At 37.6% G+C, this 19653-nt stretch overlaps 1 protein-coding gene across 1 annotated transcript in view; it reads right to left on the bottom strand.

The window, feature by feature from the left end:
• LOC108686256 overlaps positions 1 to 19099 on the bottom strand; it is a 26173-nt gene extending 7074 nt beyond the window's left edge. The window contains exon 1 of the mRNA XM_018191465.1: positions 18991 to 19099. Within this exon, the coding sequence (XP_018046954.1) occupies positions 18991 to 19099 (109 nt within the window). The remainder of the gene's footprint in view (positions 1 to 18990) is intronic.
• Positions 19100 to 19653: the final 554 nt, after the last annotated feature.

Raw genomic sequence — 19653 nt, forward strand, 5'->3', positions numbered from 1 at the left:
ACATTTCTATAATTTTTACAAGGAAAAAATAGGAAAATTATACAAAAATTTTAATTCCAAAAATACAAATAAAATGGAAGAACGATAAGTTAATTCCTAAAATAGAAATACGATTAAACTAGTTTTTGTAGACATAAAAGTTGTTTGTCCTTTCTTTTACGATGTACATATTAATTGAATCATTTAATATTAATCGCTCAAATCGATACTTAAAAATATATCTTGATAAGAGAAAAAGATTTTCAAGACGATTAACGATTTTGCTTCATGGAAGGATGAGCAGAAGTTAGCCGTATCCGCAAACTAAATTGCTGTATACCACAATAATTGCCCCATAAAGTCGTAAATGTCCGACCTTGAAAAGTGAAGAGCGCAGCGATGCGCTCGGAAAATACGCGGTGATGTATATCCTATTGGATTAGACCCTGTTTATTCACAGAACATTATGATAGATACTTTCACCGTTATCGGATGACGTCAAACCACATATCGAAAGGAATATATACGCGTTCTAATATAATGAAGAAAGTTCAATGAGAGATATATAGAAAAGCCTTATAATTTTTACAAAATAATTCAAGTGTACCGCAATTTTTTTCGTATTTCTATATTAGAATACAAATTCTTTTATTAATTCAAAGAAGATTCTTTCTTAGATGTTAAAATAATTAAAATATATTTAGTAATCTAATAAGATAGTATACATAATATATTTTAAAATGTTAATACTCAAACAAAGTCTTCATCAGTTTATCTTCAACAATTTAAATAGAAAAATCTAATATTACGCAATTTTACATACTAAATAAACTTATAAAATAAAGTAACAATAAGAGACCAAGTCATAATTAAACTCTTTTATCATTGTTTAAATTAGTGTTACTCTACTCTATAGCATATACTTCTTGCTTAACAAAAATACCAGAGATATCCTTAATAATCTATAATATCGTTTTGTCTATTAACTTCGAAGATTGTGTCCTCGCGAATCTTCAAAGCAGGAAGCAGGAACAATCTCGGGGCTATCGTCACAGGCATAATTCAACATTAATCTCGGAAGATACGCGAGGTGGCAATATTTTCCTCACACCTAACGCACGCGCTTTGCAGCGAGCTCGGGTAATAATTCACGGTGTGGTATCATCGTCACGTGCGCAACGCGCAACTATTATAGGGAACGTGGAGAACATTCCCCCACGACAAAGCAACTGAGGACCTATGCGAGTTTCACGCGATGCATCCGACCGACCCTCGGTCTGCATCCTGGAGCATGTAGCTGGCCTCTGGCAATCACCCAGCCAAGCCTTCCGTCATGTCGCGATTCCCGATAATGAATGACAGAGCGAACAATCGCGAGCTTTGACGTTTTAATAACGCTCTGCGAACGTCGCTGGTATCATTAATTTTCTGTTAGACCTTTTAGATAGGCACTGACTTGCTCGAGACAAACCAATTAAATTAAAAGTTTTTTTCTTTTCCTCTTTTACTGATTCTTTACACATATAACTTCAACATATAACTAAGTTAATATTCATAGTCGGATCTTATATTTAAAACCATCTCAAGATAGTCTTAAGATATCACAAGCCAATAACGCGGTATTCACAATCCACTCTTATTTTAAGACTTAAGTAATGTCTTAAGATACTAATACAGCCTTCTGATTAGTTCATGATATCTTAAGAGTATAATGATTCTATATTTAAGACGATCTTAAATATAGAACCAACTATGAATACCGATCACAAAGCAGTATTAGCATCTTAAAACATTACTTAAGGTGATTTTGAAATAAGAATCAATATGAATATTAATCTTAGTTATTTTCTATATATGTGTCTAAGGAATACAATGCAGGGTACCGATCATGTAACTTTTTCTCTAGAGTAAAAAAATTTGTCTATTAACTTCAATAACAAAAATTTTCAACTTACACGTTTTTGTCCTAAGAAAAAAAGTTACATGATTGTATCCAGGTTTAACGATGGAAAGATAAATAATGCAACTAGACCGAGATGATTCAATGAGAAATAACCCTGGAGCTGAATTTTTACATGGTTTAGCAGCTCATTTGATCGCTCGAGGACATACTCCAGAGAGAAAGAGAAGAGGGCTTCACGCATGTTCCGCGCGGTCCGCAGGAGTCGTCTCATTCACGAGGCAAAGATAAACAAGCGCCACGTCGGCTGACAGACGCTGAACGACCGGTAGAATGTTTAATATACATTGTAGGCGAGCGCACACATCAGGAAGTACACAGGGAGACTGGTGCCTTCTTTTATTTCCACGGCAGACAAATTGATGTTCAGCGGCAGCCGGTCGGGAGTCCGGCGCACTCGCTGCGTTCGGATTGCAGTACTCGAAAGGATTAGCAGGTACTATCTGACAGGCGTTGATCAAGTCCTCGAGTCCGGCGAGTCTGCGCGTCGTTGCCGACAACGGTGACGTTGAGCGGCGGACCGAAATGACATCGACGATAAGGCTGCGGAAATCACTGGGGTATTTTAACGGGACCATACGTCTCCTCGGCCGGATCTTTTCGGAACATAAGGAGAGATTATCTCGAATCTCGAGCGCGTTTCTCATCTTTATCCACGCAATGCAATCATGTCACGCATGAGAACGACCACCGCGCGAAAACGGTCGAAGGGTATTTCCTCTCTTCTCGAAATTGTTCTGTCTGCTTAATATGCACCGACTCGTTTTCATCAGCATACTCACTCGCTCGCTGGGTGTCGACAGCCAGCGACGTGACACGCCGTCGTTGCATTTTTCTCCGTATTCACAGCGGAAGGAGCCACTTTCATTTTTTTTTTATTTTTTTTTACGGAGGCCATCACCTCTGACACTAAACGTGTCGCGAATATTCATCCCCTCCCTTACCGCTAATGACTCTCTCCCGGTCGTCACCCTGGTTCCCGTTCCAGGCGCTTATCTAGACAGACTTTATGCAACGTCTGTCAGTCAGGCCGTCCCGCGCACGCAGTTAACGCGTAAATTACGTGACTGCGCAGCGTGTCGTTTTTAAATATCCCTACGAAGCCACGGCGGTCTTTTCCATTAGCAAGTTAAGCGTTCCCGCGAAGGTAGCGAAGGCGCGAGTCGCGGCTGATCTTCTGCCGATCTCGGAGGAGGTCCGTGACCTTAGCTTCCCTTCCCCGGCCGCCGCTTCCCGCCGAGCTACCACTCTTCTACTTCTTCCTCTTCTTCTTTATCTTCCTTCACCCACTGTTCTTTCCTTCTTCCCGAGCTTGCCACGGCAACGCGGTTTTTCCTCAGCTTGGTCACCATTTTCGAAAACAACGATTCAGTTTTACTTCCGCGTCTGTATTGTTCTGTCAGAAAGTTATTTATAAATCAGCTACTGGAATGGAAACCATCAATGCGCAAAAAATCTTTGAGCAAGAAAGTTCAGCTTTACAGACATTTAATAGATGATATGCTCTGATTGCTCTGTCTCTTCTTTTCTCGTTACAAAACATTTTCAAGAAATCAAAAAGAAAATTCAAAAATGTACTTTAATTTACTCTTCATCTTCTTTCAATCCTAGCTTCAGAGATGACGGATTAATTAAACCAAGGTTGAAATAAACTTACGTTGATGAAGCTAACTCTGAATTAATCAAAATATGTCAGGGTAGGATCCCTTCGTAATATTATTCTTTGCCGCTCTGTCCGCCCCGAACGCGAATCTACCCCGCCTGAGATTATTCACGCTCACGTATTATCAGGCGTAATTATCAGCTTCAAATGTGGTGCACTTCGCTAATCCCTCGATCTCGGCGCGAGGTCCGTGAACCTGACCTTCTTCCTTTGCCTTCTTCACGTTTCTGCTCCCTTTATCCTTCTTTATTATTCGACGCTTCTTATTTCTTCCTGCGCTCTTCTTCTACTATTAAACTCGAGAAGGTACTACATATTACCTCCGGTCCTCCCGTCGATCCTGGGAGAGTTCCGCTTCTTCTTCCTTCCTCCTTCTTCCTCTTCCTTTTTCTTTACAACATATACTGCTTGCAGTATTACCGGTCACCCCCCGTCGTCTTTCGCGCACTTCGACGCGCCTCCTTCAGCTTGCAAGATTAAGATTTCCGCAAGATAACCGATAATGACCTCTCGACTGAGGAAGACTTCGTGACCTTCAACCTTTTCTTCTTCGTATGCCTTCAACGCACGGGCTTCCGCTTTTCATACGTTCGTCAAGTCGATTCATCATTTAATTCGCAGGACCAAAAATGAGTTCTTCATTGACTCTTTATGACCTGATTCACGCGACCCACTCTCTTATATTCGCTTCCATTATCTTCGACGCGGTTTTTGCCCGACGAGCTTACCGCACTGCCACTTTACTTTCGTTTTTGCATTCCCGTTAACGCGCCTAAATCCTCTCAAGAGTAACGAGCCCATCGCGCCGTAAAACGCTACGTTATGTTTAGTCTCAAGCCGTTCTCTCAAGATAAAAATTATAATTGATCCTAAGAAGATTTGATCCTAAGAAGAGAAGTAGTTAGGATTCTTCCCTTTTTCTTCAGGCTCACCTGATTCCTATTTCAATTTATATTTCTATAGTAATAAAACTAGCAATTCGATTATTCGATGACCGGTTTTGCTGCTGATAACAGTGCCAATTTCTACCAACTCGATGACACTTTATTTTCTTTCAGTACAACGTGGGATTCGCAAACGGCTACCTCGTTGTGCTACCGAGAAGAAGCAGAGAGTAAATTGCGCCAATTTACGATCGTCGGAATTACAATAATTTGTGGTCATTACTGTGAAGTGTTAAGATGAGAACCGAGATGAATAATTACATTTCTGCACGGCTATGTTCGGGCTCCCGCGAAGATCGAACATGTAGGATCGACGGTCCTGCGTGCAATAACATCTTTTCCGCTTTCTGCAGCGAGGCAAAAATCAACGCGCTGCCTACCTATTACGCTTGAATACTTCGTTGTTGTCGGAAGCGATTAAGTTTCAAATAACGTAGGTATGTTAGATCAGTTGGTCCTGGAGCACAAATATTCGTGTAAGAAGATCCGCGGTTTCTTCTTTCTCTCTTTCTTCTTCTTCTTCACGAGATAGTTATTTTCGTTGTACTTATTACGTCGTGTAATGAAACAATCTGTCAATTTTTCTCCTGCGAAAGCAAACAAACCGAACAACGGTAACCGCGACGGCTATGCATTACAGTAATCAATTAATATTCGTGGGGAGTTATCGCGTGCTGTGGATAACAGTACCGATGAATGATTGGAGGGAGAAAAATGAACAGTGATTGCACATTGCAGACTTTTTGCGAATTGCGAGCAAAGCGATATAATGATGACATAGGAAATCCCCATATGATGTAACATTTTCCATTAATGTTATCTATTAGCATTATCTATTGTAAATTATATAGCTCAAAGATAATAAATGAGAACTGCCAAACTAGTTCTTCGTTCTAGTGTATATTGGAAGTTGGAAATTGATTACAAGAGGCCTGTTCTTTTTGGCTGAACTTTTGCACCGATTCATCTTTCTTTCTTTTCTCTCTAGGAGAAAAGAAGAGGAAGAAAGATGAACTGGCAAAAATTCAAAAAGAATAGGCCTAAGGTTTCGACTTAAACGCGATCATCTTCAATTGCTGATGGAATTAAATAATTTTAATATAAACAAATAGAAACGTTAAAACATAACATATTAACGCAAAAATAAAGTAATTGCATATTTAACGATAATTTTGTCAAGTTATCGTTATATATATATAGCGTGCAATTATACTGTCATAAACCAGCTGAGCTCAACCTACATTTATTATTGAATATTAATCTTTCGAACCTAGAAATTAATTTTTCATTTTTTAAACACAAATCGTCAACAGCGCGAATCGATGTCGCAAAAAAGATAGCATCGCGCAACTCGAAATACGATAACGATTGCAGAAAATATGAAGAAAATATATATCTTTTTTTACATTAAGATTATAAATATACTAAGTATGTATAATTATTACCCTGATTCGCTGCAATACCGGCTGTAATACTCGATGAATGACATTTGCTCGTCATTTAATTTTCGCGAATGTAAATCTTTATAGGTAGAATGTGCTTTGATCTTCGCTTGGCTTATTTTTATTTATTTCTGTTATAGCTTACATAGGTTTCGAAAAAGTATACAGAACGAATATGAACATAAAAATCATTAAATGATACGCCTCCTCATTTTGTAATTATACTTCGCATTAAACGGTATAATTTTCAACCGCTATTACTCCGATTGTATTTATTCTCTTCTCACGGTCTTGCTTAAGTAGCACAAAAATCACATAATTACATATCAGATTTGATTTCCTACTTTTATATATTTCATCTTATTAATTTTAATAGTTATTTATTAAACATTACATGGATACTGTTCCCTTTTTCTTCTTCAGGAAAGACTCTTTATCAATTTTACTGATACTATCGGTGATCAACAAAATTCATGAGTCATACTGATTCTTTGCAAAACATTTGTTAATCACTATGTGGCAAATTCAATCACTGTTTATAATTCTAAGGGTGCAGTCCTATGAGGTGTATTTACCGCGTAACCGCGTAATCAATCAGAAGCGATCCGCTATTGTGGTTTCGCATTTTGTTGATTACTGATTGATTACGCGGTTACGCGATACGTGGTAAACATGGGATTCCATCGTAACGATCATAACATCTTTGTCGATCAGGAATCACTTGCGTTATCGTTCGCGGGGTGTTAGGCGATTAGATCCATAACGAGGGAAGGGTTACATAACAGGATCGAAAGTTCTTAATAAATACAATGTTACGTTGAATGATATATAAAAAAAAGGAACGTAGGCAAGCTATGGCGAATACACGCGATAACGGTGATTCCATTCCGGTTGCTTCTGCCTGCCGCGGCAATACGCGCACACCGATTACAAGGGCCGCCAACTCGGTAAATCACTAATCATCAGTGATCATTAGCGGCCCACAATTCTGTCGATCGAAACTCGAAGAAACGACGGAATCGCGCCGGGTGGCAAGGGGGACCGGTTACAACCGGGTACAGATTGTCGAGGATTAGAGCACATGGAGGATGAGGCACGTAAGTCGATGGATATCTTGTTAGTGCCTTCCTCGGTACTTTCTCTGCCGACTTCCTGGATCCAACTGGGCTATTATGCCCATCGGGAAAACGATGTTTCGGTTGCGATCGGATTGGCACGGTCTGATGATTCGATGCAAGTTTGCATGGCAAAACTTTCCGCGAACGATAATTATGAGATAAATCGCTCTATATGATAATAATGTAATAAATTTTGATTGATTTAAATTTTGATTAATTTAAATATTAATTACTGATTGATTAGTTTAAATAATCATCGCTTAATGATTATCAAGAATTTAATAGTAAGTTTACGTTAGCATTGGATATTTATTAACCGGTTTACACGATCTTGATTTTCTTATTCGAAGAATAGTTTCTAAAACGTTCAATATTTTTTTAATTTTACAGGAAATTGAAAAGAGATATATAGTTGATACGTGAGCAATAGTTTTCCATTAAAGCATCATTTTTCATAAAAATAATGGTTACAACGTTTCTCCAGGTAGCTCTTCAATAATCATACGATTTGTTCTGACTAAAAGTATGCGTGCATCACATTTATTTTTTGATTTGACTAAGATTCTGTGTTTATTCTCCTTCTATAATCTGAAGATAAAAATCTGAACACGAAGCAAACATCTTCCTTTGGCAATGTCTTTTGAAGATAAACACCGACCAATCGTGTAGAATCTGTAAGTTGTATTGCGTATGTTACAATTTTTATTTTTAAGCTGGACACGCCACACACAAAAGGCAAGGAGAATCGCGTGATAGGAGTGAGGCGCGTCCAGTGACAGCATTACAATTCGATATCACGACAAGCCGAGAAGGCGAACATTGTGAGCATCGATCGAATGACTACAAATCGCGCGGAAAAGAGATTTCCTTTAAAAGCGACGGTCATCTTTAGAATTCAGTGTCTCTCACATCGTTAATATCGGCGCTATCGTACATCGCCATCGCGAGTAATCGTCAGCGCGGAAACAATTGATCGTCCATCACATACTAACTCTCTTGGAAAGCCCTGAACGGTTAGAGAAGATGGACGAGTCACACGCAGATAAGGCGAATCAGAGAACTGAAGCTTTTCCAGGAAACTTCAATCCTTATTCTAACTTAAAAGCGTCATTTTCCGATGACCAATTTTATCAATTTTATCACATTGCCTCTATCATTTTTTAATATTTAAAAATTAGTTGTGGAAAAATATCTTAGTTCTATCCAAGATACGTATTTCTAAACAATAAAATATTTTTTCACGAAAATTAGGTATCTTTTAACAAGCGTGTGTATTAAGCTAAATTAAGATAACAATTGGAACATGTTTTATATTCCACTTCCTGTTGGGACTCTCCTACCTCCCGGAGCGCGTCGGTACGGGATGCTGTGAAAAAGTAATGAATTATTTATGACGTCACGCACTATACAAATTATACGCGCTACCGAGGCTTACCGTTATACATGCGTTTTCGGTAATCCCTACGACGATTAAGTCGACGCCCCGCAGAGCGTAGCTGCACGATTATTTAAACAATTTTATAACTCGAGACAGTATGGCAATGCATAAAGCGCTCGCACGCTCGTCGTTATTTATAATCCATTGTGCACTTTTCAGATCTAGATTCTGGAGATCGCTATCTGCAAATCGTAGTGAATTATGTAAAATTTCTTTCATTTTATTTGTGAATACTCTATAGTAGAAATCATCAATTACTTCATTGATTATCAAAATAATAATCATTATAGCTTGTTATTAATTTATACATTATAAAATGTAAAAAAAAAATATAAATCATAAATATATGAATTTTGATTCAGATTTCGCGATGTTGTCAGTTTTTTTTTTGAGATATTAAATGATTCAACTAGTATAATTCTAGTATAATTCTATGACGGTAGCTGTGATCACAATCACAATTCTCGTTTATTACTTTACAACGACTGTCGGTATTACACTGACAAGTATCATCTGATAATCAGTCATTTAAAATCGATTTACTCTTCGAAAGTAAATCAATTGGCTGAGATAGAATCTCGCGAAGAGATCCTTTGTTATCCTGGATGCTTTCAGGCGTACGCGGCTGTCATCTCCAAGGTATCGAATCGAGTCCCCGAGTTTATCTAACTTCCGGCAAACCACTTTGTTATCCGTACTGTGCTAGATGCAGTCCGTGCACGGAATACATTTTCCAGAGGATACTCGCAGCGCTATCTGATCACAGAATTTAATTGTTTCCTCGAATCCCTCTTTCCCGTGAAGGTGCTCAGTAAGTGCTTAGTAACGCGGTAACGTGGATTCTACGTGGATGCATTATCTAAAATATAACACTTAAAAAAAAATCTGCAAACCGTTCTCATTCTCTTTCCTTTCTAACGACAACGCGTAGATACCTTATCTAATGATATTCTGTGCTATTTACGTGCTCTCGACTACTGAACTACTTTGAAATATTTTCAAACGCAAAAAAAGCAAAGTGCTTTTAAAAAGAATAATTCACTGCACAAAGAATAAAATAAAATTTTAAAATAAAACTTCAACATTTTATTCGTTTTTATTAGGCTCGTTTGATTAACTGCCATACGATCATTATTTGAATTTACAATTAGAATATAGATAAAATGTACACAAGGACTATGGCATTTGATGGAATAATGATAAGATGCAGGGATAATTACGGAGTGTGAGTCATGAAAAAAGATATAAAAAATGTTGCAATTACGACGAATACGTCACAGAAGGAGGGAAAAGGAGGATCGCGATACGCAACAGCATAGACATAGATGTCAGTAAATACATAGCTGTGATATCGAGGTAGGTGCAAATGACGAATGATAGGAATAATTATAGGTAATAAAATGAAATAACAGAGTATGACGATCCTCCGTTCCTGCGCGAAACATCATTCTCACTTTTATCCACTCGATAATCAATAGATCAATAAACCTTCGCGAAAAAAACAGATTCATCATATTACGGAATAGCATTGTCTTTCTGGCACAATTATTAAATTGTTAAATCGAGTGCGCACTCTGGTCGTGTCATTTTCTCCCCAATTAGAGTAATAGCGATCATTTTTCACGAACGATCAATAATCGCTATTCGCTTCGAGTGGCCTTGAGTATAAACGTTCACTTCCCTTGCGCAAGTTTCTACTTTTACTTCTACTTCGTTAAGATTATTTCGCATTTTTATGATGTCTATCTCCCGCTTCCGTATAAAACGCCGCACAATTATTTATCTGCATTAGCATTAATTTTCGATTAATTCCATAACTTTATCAGACGGTTACACTGAAAATAATCGTAAATGCGCGCAGCTGAGTGCATTTGTGCAATGCATCGTGCCTCTGTGGAATGAAAACACAGCGATCGTCTCGAAATTTATTCTATAAACGTCATAGCGTTTAATGAGTCTTTTTCGTTGCTTTCATTTACGCATGTATTAATATTAAAGTAAGTAATCTAATTAACATAATCCAGATACCAGATATTATATAAATTTCTAATGCTTATATTAGTTAAATCTCGGCAATTAAGCAAAGATTATAATCGATTTGGTTTTCTATTCGAACGTGTCTTTAGTCTAGATCTTTGACATCATGTATCTTAATTAATAAAGGGGGAGCAAGCAGTAAATTTGGCAGACATCGGCCTGGTGATACACGACATCCGACAAAAAAAAGATCACGTGTGATTAATGATTAGCTGATTATACACGTGTCTAATGACGAAGTTCGCGTGTAACCTGGCTCGCTGCTCGCTGGATCATTATCAATCATGAAAATGAACGTTCCTGATAGTGAGAAAGAGAGCACAGAGCATAAGGAAAACAGCGATTTATACGAATTAGTTCTTTTGCCGAGAAGAGGAGCGAAGAACCGGTACCGAGGAAAGTAGCAGGATAACACTTCGTGATAAATGACACAAGTTCGGTGAGCAAACAATTTCGTTCCGCGCATCATTCGTTACATCGCGATTGATGCTCCGCGGATGCGGAACACCGTAAAATCAAAGTTTTTCGGTCCTACCGGCACGTATTCTCACTGCATCCAGTTGCTACCAGGAAATGTTTTATGCAGTACATTTCCTGGTAGCAAGTGGGTACATTTGAGGTCATGCGGTCAATGCTAATGAAAAAAATTGTTTCATTGCCGTTATTGTAAAGATTGATTCTTTAGAATTCTGCTACTTCTTCTTTTAGAAGATTTTATGATCAAATCATTCTTCGGGTGCTTCAAGAAATACTATTTCTTCATAACAAGTCCAGCGCTGGTAAAACATTTATTTATAAATTACTTATAAATTAAAACGAAAAAAATGTACTGACTGAAAAAAATGAATGACTTGAACATGGTTGATCACCTCAATCGAGTATCGTTTTTTCTTAACTCATCGTGAACTCTGAAGAATTTTTAAGACTGTTGCTTCTATATTACTTTAATCAGTTTCTGATTAATCCACAGAATAAATATAATGCACATAATCTTGCTCCAAATGACGAACGTCGATGAGTGAACATTATTTAAATTATTTAAATGAAAGGGAGTAATAAAAGATCGTGTTAGTTAGTATTGTCAAAGATTGCAAAATCATATCCGTTAACATGAAGCAGAGAATTTATTCCCTTGTCGATCGTATCTTCACGTATGCACAGACATACATGATACGCATGATGCGTGCACACGCGTGAATCCGTAACGCTACGCGTGTACCGGGTGACACACGTGCACGCAAGTGGTTCGACCGGTATCCGCCATATTTGGCTGGGCCTCGTATATACACACACACATGTGATGTACAAACATAAGAACTCCTGGGAGAAGAGGTCATGCTCACGAAAGGTATCGACATAAAGATACAATATTCCTCGAAGCAATAACTCAGTGATACCTCTAAAAAAAAAAATCTAAAAAAATGTACAATCTGCAATTTTGTGAATATCTAACTGATACATTTATTAGTCAGAGAATGGAAAGAAATAATTATAGTGATGTACATTAAATGTGATATTCGTTTGAATATAGATGCATAAGAATTATAATATAAAATTTGTATAATTAATATTTAAAAACATGTAATTAAAATTATGTTTAAAATTTAAAATATCAGATGATTGTGTCCCATTTAATAGATAAAATTTTATTATGTAGTTAACGGCGAATATGGAGAAGTATCAATCAGAAAGGGAACGCATTCCTATATTGCGAAGAAAAAAATAATTACAAAAAGATAGCGAGTTTATGAGACTTTGGATATGTTGAGATCATTAAACGCGTGACGAACGGTTCGCCTTTCTCGATGGGTTGGGTCACCATTCATAAAAGCTATCGCAAAAATGACGTGTCAGGGTTCACTATCCATCCACGTTCTTTTGCTTGTGCCACGTCAAGATAACTGTTCAAGACGTCATTTAATTTGTGAGTTACGAGAAATTGAACGTTCATTGTCATTTATTGCCACTTCAGGCGTATTCGATATGCCACATTGACCTTCGATCACTTCCTTTTTTAATAAAACGTGCCTGTGATAGAATGCATGCGATTATCTTTCGTGTATAAATAATTACATAGGAAACGTTTGTCTGTTCTCGAATAGCTCATGAAACTATAGGGTCATCGAGCGAGAGAACATTGAAAGGTGTGACGAGAGGTGCTGAGAAGGAAATACGTCAAATGCCGAAGAAACCGAGCACGGGAGGTTCTGTCTAGTCAGTGAAGGAAAAAGATCCATGCCGATAGCACGCCTAGATAGACTGACTGAAAAAAGTGTTGCCGTTACGTCAAATGTGCACGACAGTGCAACATCGATTATCTGGTACATCAGTGCGGCAATCGATCTTGAGATAGCCATCTCGAGACTTCGATTTCTTTGCTTGATTAATGACATTTTAATAGATCAAGTCACGCTCGTGCATCCCTTTTGCGAGCCATTGCCCCACGTATATCTCTTCAGACATTTATTTTATTAATTTCCTGTTGCTTACCTCCGCATTATACATAAGTCAGAGTTTATAAATCGTCATTATAAAATTTTTCAAACAGAACAATTATTTATCGTCTAAACATTAAATGGAACTATAAGTAAGTACATTCCGTTTTATCCTAGAAGGTGTTAAATATTATACCTTACCTCTCTAATCATTAAGATGATTGTTTTTAATTCGATTGATCAATTCTTATGACTATTTTTATGGAACGAAGTTGCATAATGCGATTGATCACTGGATGATTAAAAAAACTCACCTTTACTTTCAAACATATAAAATATCATACATATATATTGAAAAATGATTTGAACGCACAGTTGACAACAGTTGGCAATTTTGGCAATAATTTGAAGATGGAAGGAAACGTGTTTTTTCGGTATATAATGCTTTTTATTTCTATAAAGGCACGAATGCAATTCAAGAAAAGATAAATAGATATATTCGGTTACATCTTTACCGTGAAAAAAATTTCGTTCAGAAGAAATGGATCTCGAAGGTGCTTCATACTTTGATCGATCTTTGAAAGAGGGATTGCTTGATAAATGACAGAATGTTGTTGTATAAAATAGTGTATACTTAACTAAATGCTGTGTATTTAATTAAAAGTTTTCAACTAACAACATTTTGCGTTTGAATTTTGCTCTAAAAACCAAATGAAGTTATGTAATTACTCCACTCAATACTATCAATAGAAATGAAGACATTGAAAGATTTGTTTTTTCTCCCTTTACGTGCATCCAAATTTCTGTTTGCCTTAATTAATCCTTTTTTTATTTTGTTGCATATGCCATTTGAATTAAAAAAAAAAAATTTTAATGATTTGACCTTTTCCGGCTGACTTCGTCGATAAACTCGAATCGATTAAAAAATCTACAAGCCGAGAAAAGTCCAGTCATATTACTGGAAACCGGAGCTCGGTCTTTTTGGCCTTTTCTCGATGATCTCCCCAGCGCTCTGTCCAATGTGTCTGTGTAGATTGGCAACCGGTTTTCCTATGGCCTCTCCCAACCGATTCCTCACTCCTACTCTCACTCCCACTTCTGTTTCCCATTCCAATCCTCTGCATTCCCCATACCCCACATCCTCATCTCTCACAGTGCTGTAACATTACGGTGTCATCATCCTATATCTCGCTTCGAACTAATATTTTTAAGGATAAAAACAATTAGTGATATATTTTGCAATGTGAACATTTTATATCGAATAACGTGTATTTCTGATTTAAATATTTGTTTAATGTCCTTTTAATATCTTCCAGAGTTAGAGGAAAAAACTGACACATAAATTATTATTATTATTATGTAATTAACGATTACTTGATCGAAAATATCTTTTCCTGCAGAGCATTTTTTAACAAATAGGTAATTATCTTCAAATTTATATTAATTAATCGCAAAGATAATCGTGCTACTACTCTTTCCGCAATCCAAACGAAAAATAATTTAAATAAACAAAGAAGTAATGTATCGAGTTAATTGATCTTTTATTTATTCTAACAAAGAAACTTCATTCTTTCTCATGTTACAAATATTCCTATCATTTGTAAAGTAAAATTTATAACAGTAATATACTTAAAGTGCAACCCTTCCGTTTTCTTCGAATTGATCGTCCCGTTTAACGTTCAAAGCTGCTTCAAACAGGTCTCGATATTTCAACGGTGGGCTTACAACTTCCTGGGTACGTAACTGGTTGATCCTCGCCAGTCGCATTATTTCTCATTCCCGGCCACGTGTTTGAACGCGATTATGGAGAGCACGAACGAATCGGTGGAACTGTTTTGCCCTATCCCTTTTCCGCTCGGCGAACGTTTTCGCTTTCTCATAAAACTCCATGCGGTTTCCAAGCTAGATAATGAATAAATCGACCTTCATGAGCCGCGCATGGGAAAAATTCCGCAAAGAACGGCCATACAAAAACGATAGGAAGCGAATAATTTTAAAACCGCGAGAAATCTCATTATCCTTGAACACGCGCGAGTGCGGCCTGACATTTCATTTTAACAGAGCGCGTCAATTTTCTGCATGACTCCATTTTCTTTGCCAATTGTTGATTTTTGTTTTTAAATCTGTCGTCCATTCACCGATATTACGCGCCACAGCCACACGCGGAAAACAATAAATAAGTTTCGTCAGCAGACGGAACTGAATACCTGTAATTCACATTTGCGCTCTAGCAATTAAGTATGATGTTAATATCCGTAATGGCGGTAAAATAAGAGAATAAAGCGCAAGGCGCAACAACGGTGAGCTACTTAGATCGAATTTCACCTTCTCTTTCCTCATGCTTCTCCCACTCGCACGCGTTCGCCGCAAGAACGGACTGATATGTTTAAGCACCCTACTCCGAAAAGATTTTTATTACGATATTATTATACAGTGTAAAGAATTTTATTATTATTTCGGATTATATAAAAATCTGAAAAAATTCTGATATATACTTGTAAAGCTTTTAATAAGTATTAACTATTATATAGGAATTGCATTTTGTTTATTTTTTACAAATTTAAATTTATCTACCAAAATTCAGTCAAAATGTCGATAATTTCTTTAAAAATGTCAGTTGTCAACGGAGAGTAATTAAAAAAAGAATAATTTAATTATTTACTATTTTACGTCAAACTCTATCATTATGAAAATCTATGCACATAAAATTTCCTCAGATCGAAATTCACGATAAATCTTGCACAAACATCTCTCGTGCAATTTTTTAATAAAGCATAAACATAGACGAGTCTTCTGTTGGCAACGGCAATATCATTAAAATGGAATACAGTAATTGGCATTATTTCATTTTCATAAATCATCTTCGGTCGTAAAGAATTGTCTTCGCGTTCAGTTAAGCTTTTTCTATGCAAATCTACCTCGAAAGGAAGGTTCCAACACACATTGGCAAACATTTAATCTTCCATCGTTCATGCCTTCATGTTTTTCCCGTTATGGACATGTTAGTGCGGGAGCTATAGCTCACATTATTCGCGGATCTCCCTCTAATTCCGGGACGATAGTCAGTTAAGATCGTTCCACGCGGATTCTAGCAAAGAACGAAGGGCAGGTGGAATACATGCGCAATCACAAAACACAGAAAATTACATTCTCCGCTCACCTTCCCTTTCTTTCTATGATTATCGCAAATTCCTATTTCTTCTCTCCCGTGTTCGCCTTTCCTGTGGCCGTAAGTCAGCTCAATTATGTCCATTACATGAGCCTGGATAATCAATTTTGCCTACTGGCGATGAGAATTCGATGTAACTCTCTGATGGAGTAATGATACTAGGAAGGAAGTCGATTATGATCTATCTACTCACGAAGAAAACTCGAAGCTACATAGCAAATAATGGAAGACGATAAATATACTCCTAAACATCGTGAAAAGACGTCTTTATTAAGAGATCTCTCCGCAAGCAGATCTACACAAAGTTAATTAATTTTATTGATACAGTTAATGTTTCTATTTTATGTGATAAACGGCCTGATTTTCAAGTGTTACAGAATTTCGTATTATATTTAGATCAGACAATCTTTTAGCGATCGTTCTAATTTACGTAATGATTCGTGCAATTTTCCTATACAAATATAGCCACGGTAACGTATAGGAGATCACGATGGCGTCATAGCGTGATTCATCAACGTCTGATTACTCACACACAACGAAGCACGTCGCGTGTGCACGAATTTCCGCGCGCGAGAGATTCAGAGCGCGGAATAATTATTTTCCACACACACACGTGTTACTCTCTTACACAATTCCGCGCGCAATCGCACTAATTTCATATTTGAGAAATCATACAATTCATTCGACATACCTAGCTGCTATTAGGGTTAATTAACTGCGCGTTAAGGAAGACTCGAGAAAAACAATTGGAGCAACCTCGATTCCCAAGATTCCACGATCGCAAATCAGTCAACTGACGCAATGCGCGCGTAAAAAGATATAATAAACTTCAATTTGAGTAATTCAGATAAGTCAGTTAACTTCGACATACCATTGCCCTGTCCCTTCTTGTTTGTCTAAGCCCCGCGACTCTTAACGGATAATTAGCCTTTTGTCCTCCGCCTTTGTCCTAATTGCAAGTCGCGCGAATACGTTTTCTTGATTGCAGTTATTTTTTAATTGCACGTTGCGTCAAGGATGATGTGCGCGCATTGTTTGTACAGCTCGCAATTTCACTTCCGAGAGAAACATCTCGGAGAAGAATACACTTCTCGTAATATTGTGTGACATACGCAAAGAGAATTTGCGACCGTTAAACGTGATCCGAAAACGTTGTCACGTAAACTTACCGGTGGATACGTTGAACAATTTTCAAAACTCGAAATACGTGAAACTTGTATCTTGAAGGAAGCTAAGAAACTCGAGGGAAGTCGACATAAACTGAAAGAAACATAAATCAATGCTTATATACAGCGTAGACCACCAAGAAATATTCTACAGACGTGTCGAGGACGTCTACGTTCTAAGACATTCGCAGAACATCCTTCGAATAAAGTGTACTGTGTAGGTGTCATAGGCCGGTATTCATAGTCGGTTTTTATTTCATTTCGTCTTAAATAATATCTTAAGACGCGGTCCTCTGATTAGTTCGTGACACCTCAAGACAGAACTTAAAACGGTCTTGAATATAAGAATTGACTATGAATACTGGCCAAAATTTCGCATTTAATAGTATAAGGTCTATTTTTCTTCCATATCTTGGAATTGAATTTCTTGCACGATTCATCTTTTTTCTTTTTCTTTTTACATTGAAGAATAAAAACAAAAGATAGACCGTGTAAGAAGTTCAGTTCTGAAGTATGGAAAAAGAACAGGTTTATAAATGTAATATAACTTAGGCCCGGTTTTTCAATTGCTGGTTAACTTGTAATACTTTAACTTGATAATAGTATAAAAATTGTATTAATTTCTAGACTGAGATTTTATACTGAATAACTTTTACCACCACAAAGCTATTAGTTTCATGATTAATCATAGCTAGAAAATTACAATAATTTTTACATTACCAAGTTAAATGAAGTTAGTTTACTACAAGTTAACCAAATAATGACAAACCAGACGTAGTATTACATAACAGTTACATTATTGAGTGCAAAATTATAACACTGATGTTATGTTACTTTTAATTAGTGTCGACTGCGTCGTATCTCGAGGGAATAATCTCCTTGAGTTATATTCAGACAGTTCAGATTCCCACCCGATTACCATCCATGTATCATCCTTGCTCTTCGCCGATCATTAAACACGGATGAAATGATACTCGACTGGCGCTCGAGTGGGAATCTGGACGCGCCTTTGCGAGTCATAAAACGCTCGGTCTCCAGCGTCATACGTGCGTGTTGGTTGTCGGTTTGTTTTATCATTGTCGGACATTGCTATTTTTATAAATAGCCGAACCATGAAGCGAGTAGGAAAGAAAACGTCTACCAACGTCAACAGTAACGAGTCTAAAGTCAGTCATAACGAGCGCGTCGCGCGACGCATGAGGGAACGTCGCAACCTTGACTGGCGCTTTAGATAGACTATGATCCTCTCTCGTGATACCTGGTAGGCATCGCGATCTAGGACATCCTACTTAGACGCGCGTGCGTCAGGTGCTTTGAAACTTTATGATGCATTCTGCGACGTGTCACGCTACTTATTTATGCTGCGTCAACCGCCAATCGTCGGCGTAATCGGCTTGAGAACAAAGGAACGTCACTTTCATTCGCGATTGTCATGTTTTCTCTTCGTCACTGATTGTAGAACGCAATAATCAAGCGTAGACAGTGCCGCGGTACCTGTACTCGATTAAGAACTTTTTCAACATATATATTTCCTTATATTTTTCCTTACATGCTTATTATTTTGAATAAAATCACGATGATCACGGGATCACCACGATCACATGATTGGCTTTAAATGTGTTGGGTTTAAATCGCTCACCATTGGCGGCTGCGAGCCCGACGATGCATATCCAGCACAGGGCCAGTCTCCAGAAACGGTCAGCCATGTCCATTCTCCGGATAATTACGAAACGCCCGCGGAAGATCATGTAGTTGCGATTTGCGTGAGGAACAGGTCAACAAAGGAATAAAGAAAGGAGGATGGATGCGGAAGAGGAAAGGATGGGAAAGAAGAGGACCGAATATTTTTCAACTATCCGCGAAGGGCTCTCATTTAGATGGACGCGGCTAGGCCCGGAACCGTAAGGAACCGATTCTCCTCTCACTATCCGCGAAAGCGGAATCTTACACCACGAATATTTTTGCTGATAATGAAAAATCCGAGAATTCGCCGAAATGAGTCTTGATAAAGACGCGCGAGCGATGTTCCCCGTGCGAACACGCGAGAGACACTGATGGAATAAGAGAGTGGCGGGAGAGTTTGAACCGTCAGCAGACCCAGACTGCAGCATCGACCAGTGGCGTAGAAGTGGATCAAACATTGCGATCAAAGACAAGTTTATATCTTATTAATATCTCGAGTGTTAATCAAATGTCAAAACTAATCGATGCAAATTATGAGAGATTTAATTCTTTCATTTGATTCATGAATTCACCTTACGTAAGCAAAATCGAAATTTTAAATATACCAATGTAATGAAGA

Source organism: Atta colombica, unplaced genomic scaffold (genome assembly GCF_001594045.1).
Source record: "Atta colombica isolate Treedump-2 unplaced genomic scaffold, Acol1.0 scaffold166, whole genome shotgun sequence".
NCBI classification, from domain to species: Eukaryota; Metazoa; Arthropoda; class Insecta; order Hymenoptera; family Formicidae; genus Atta; species Atta colombica.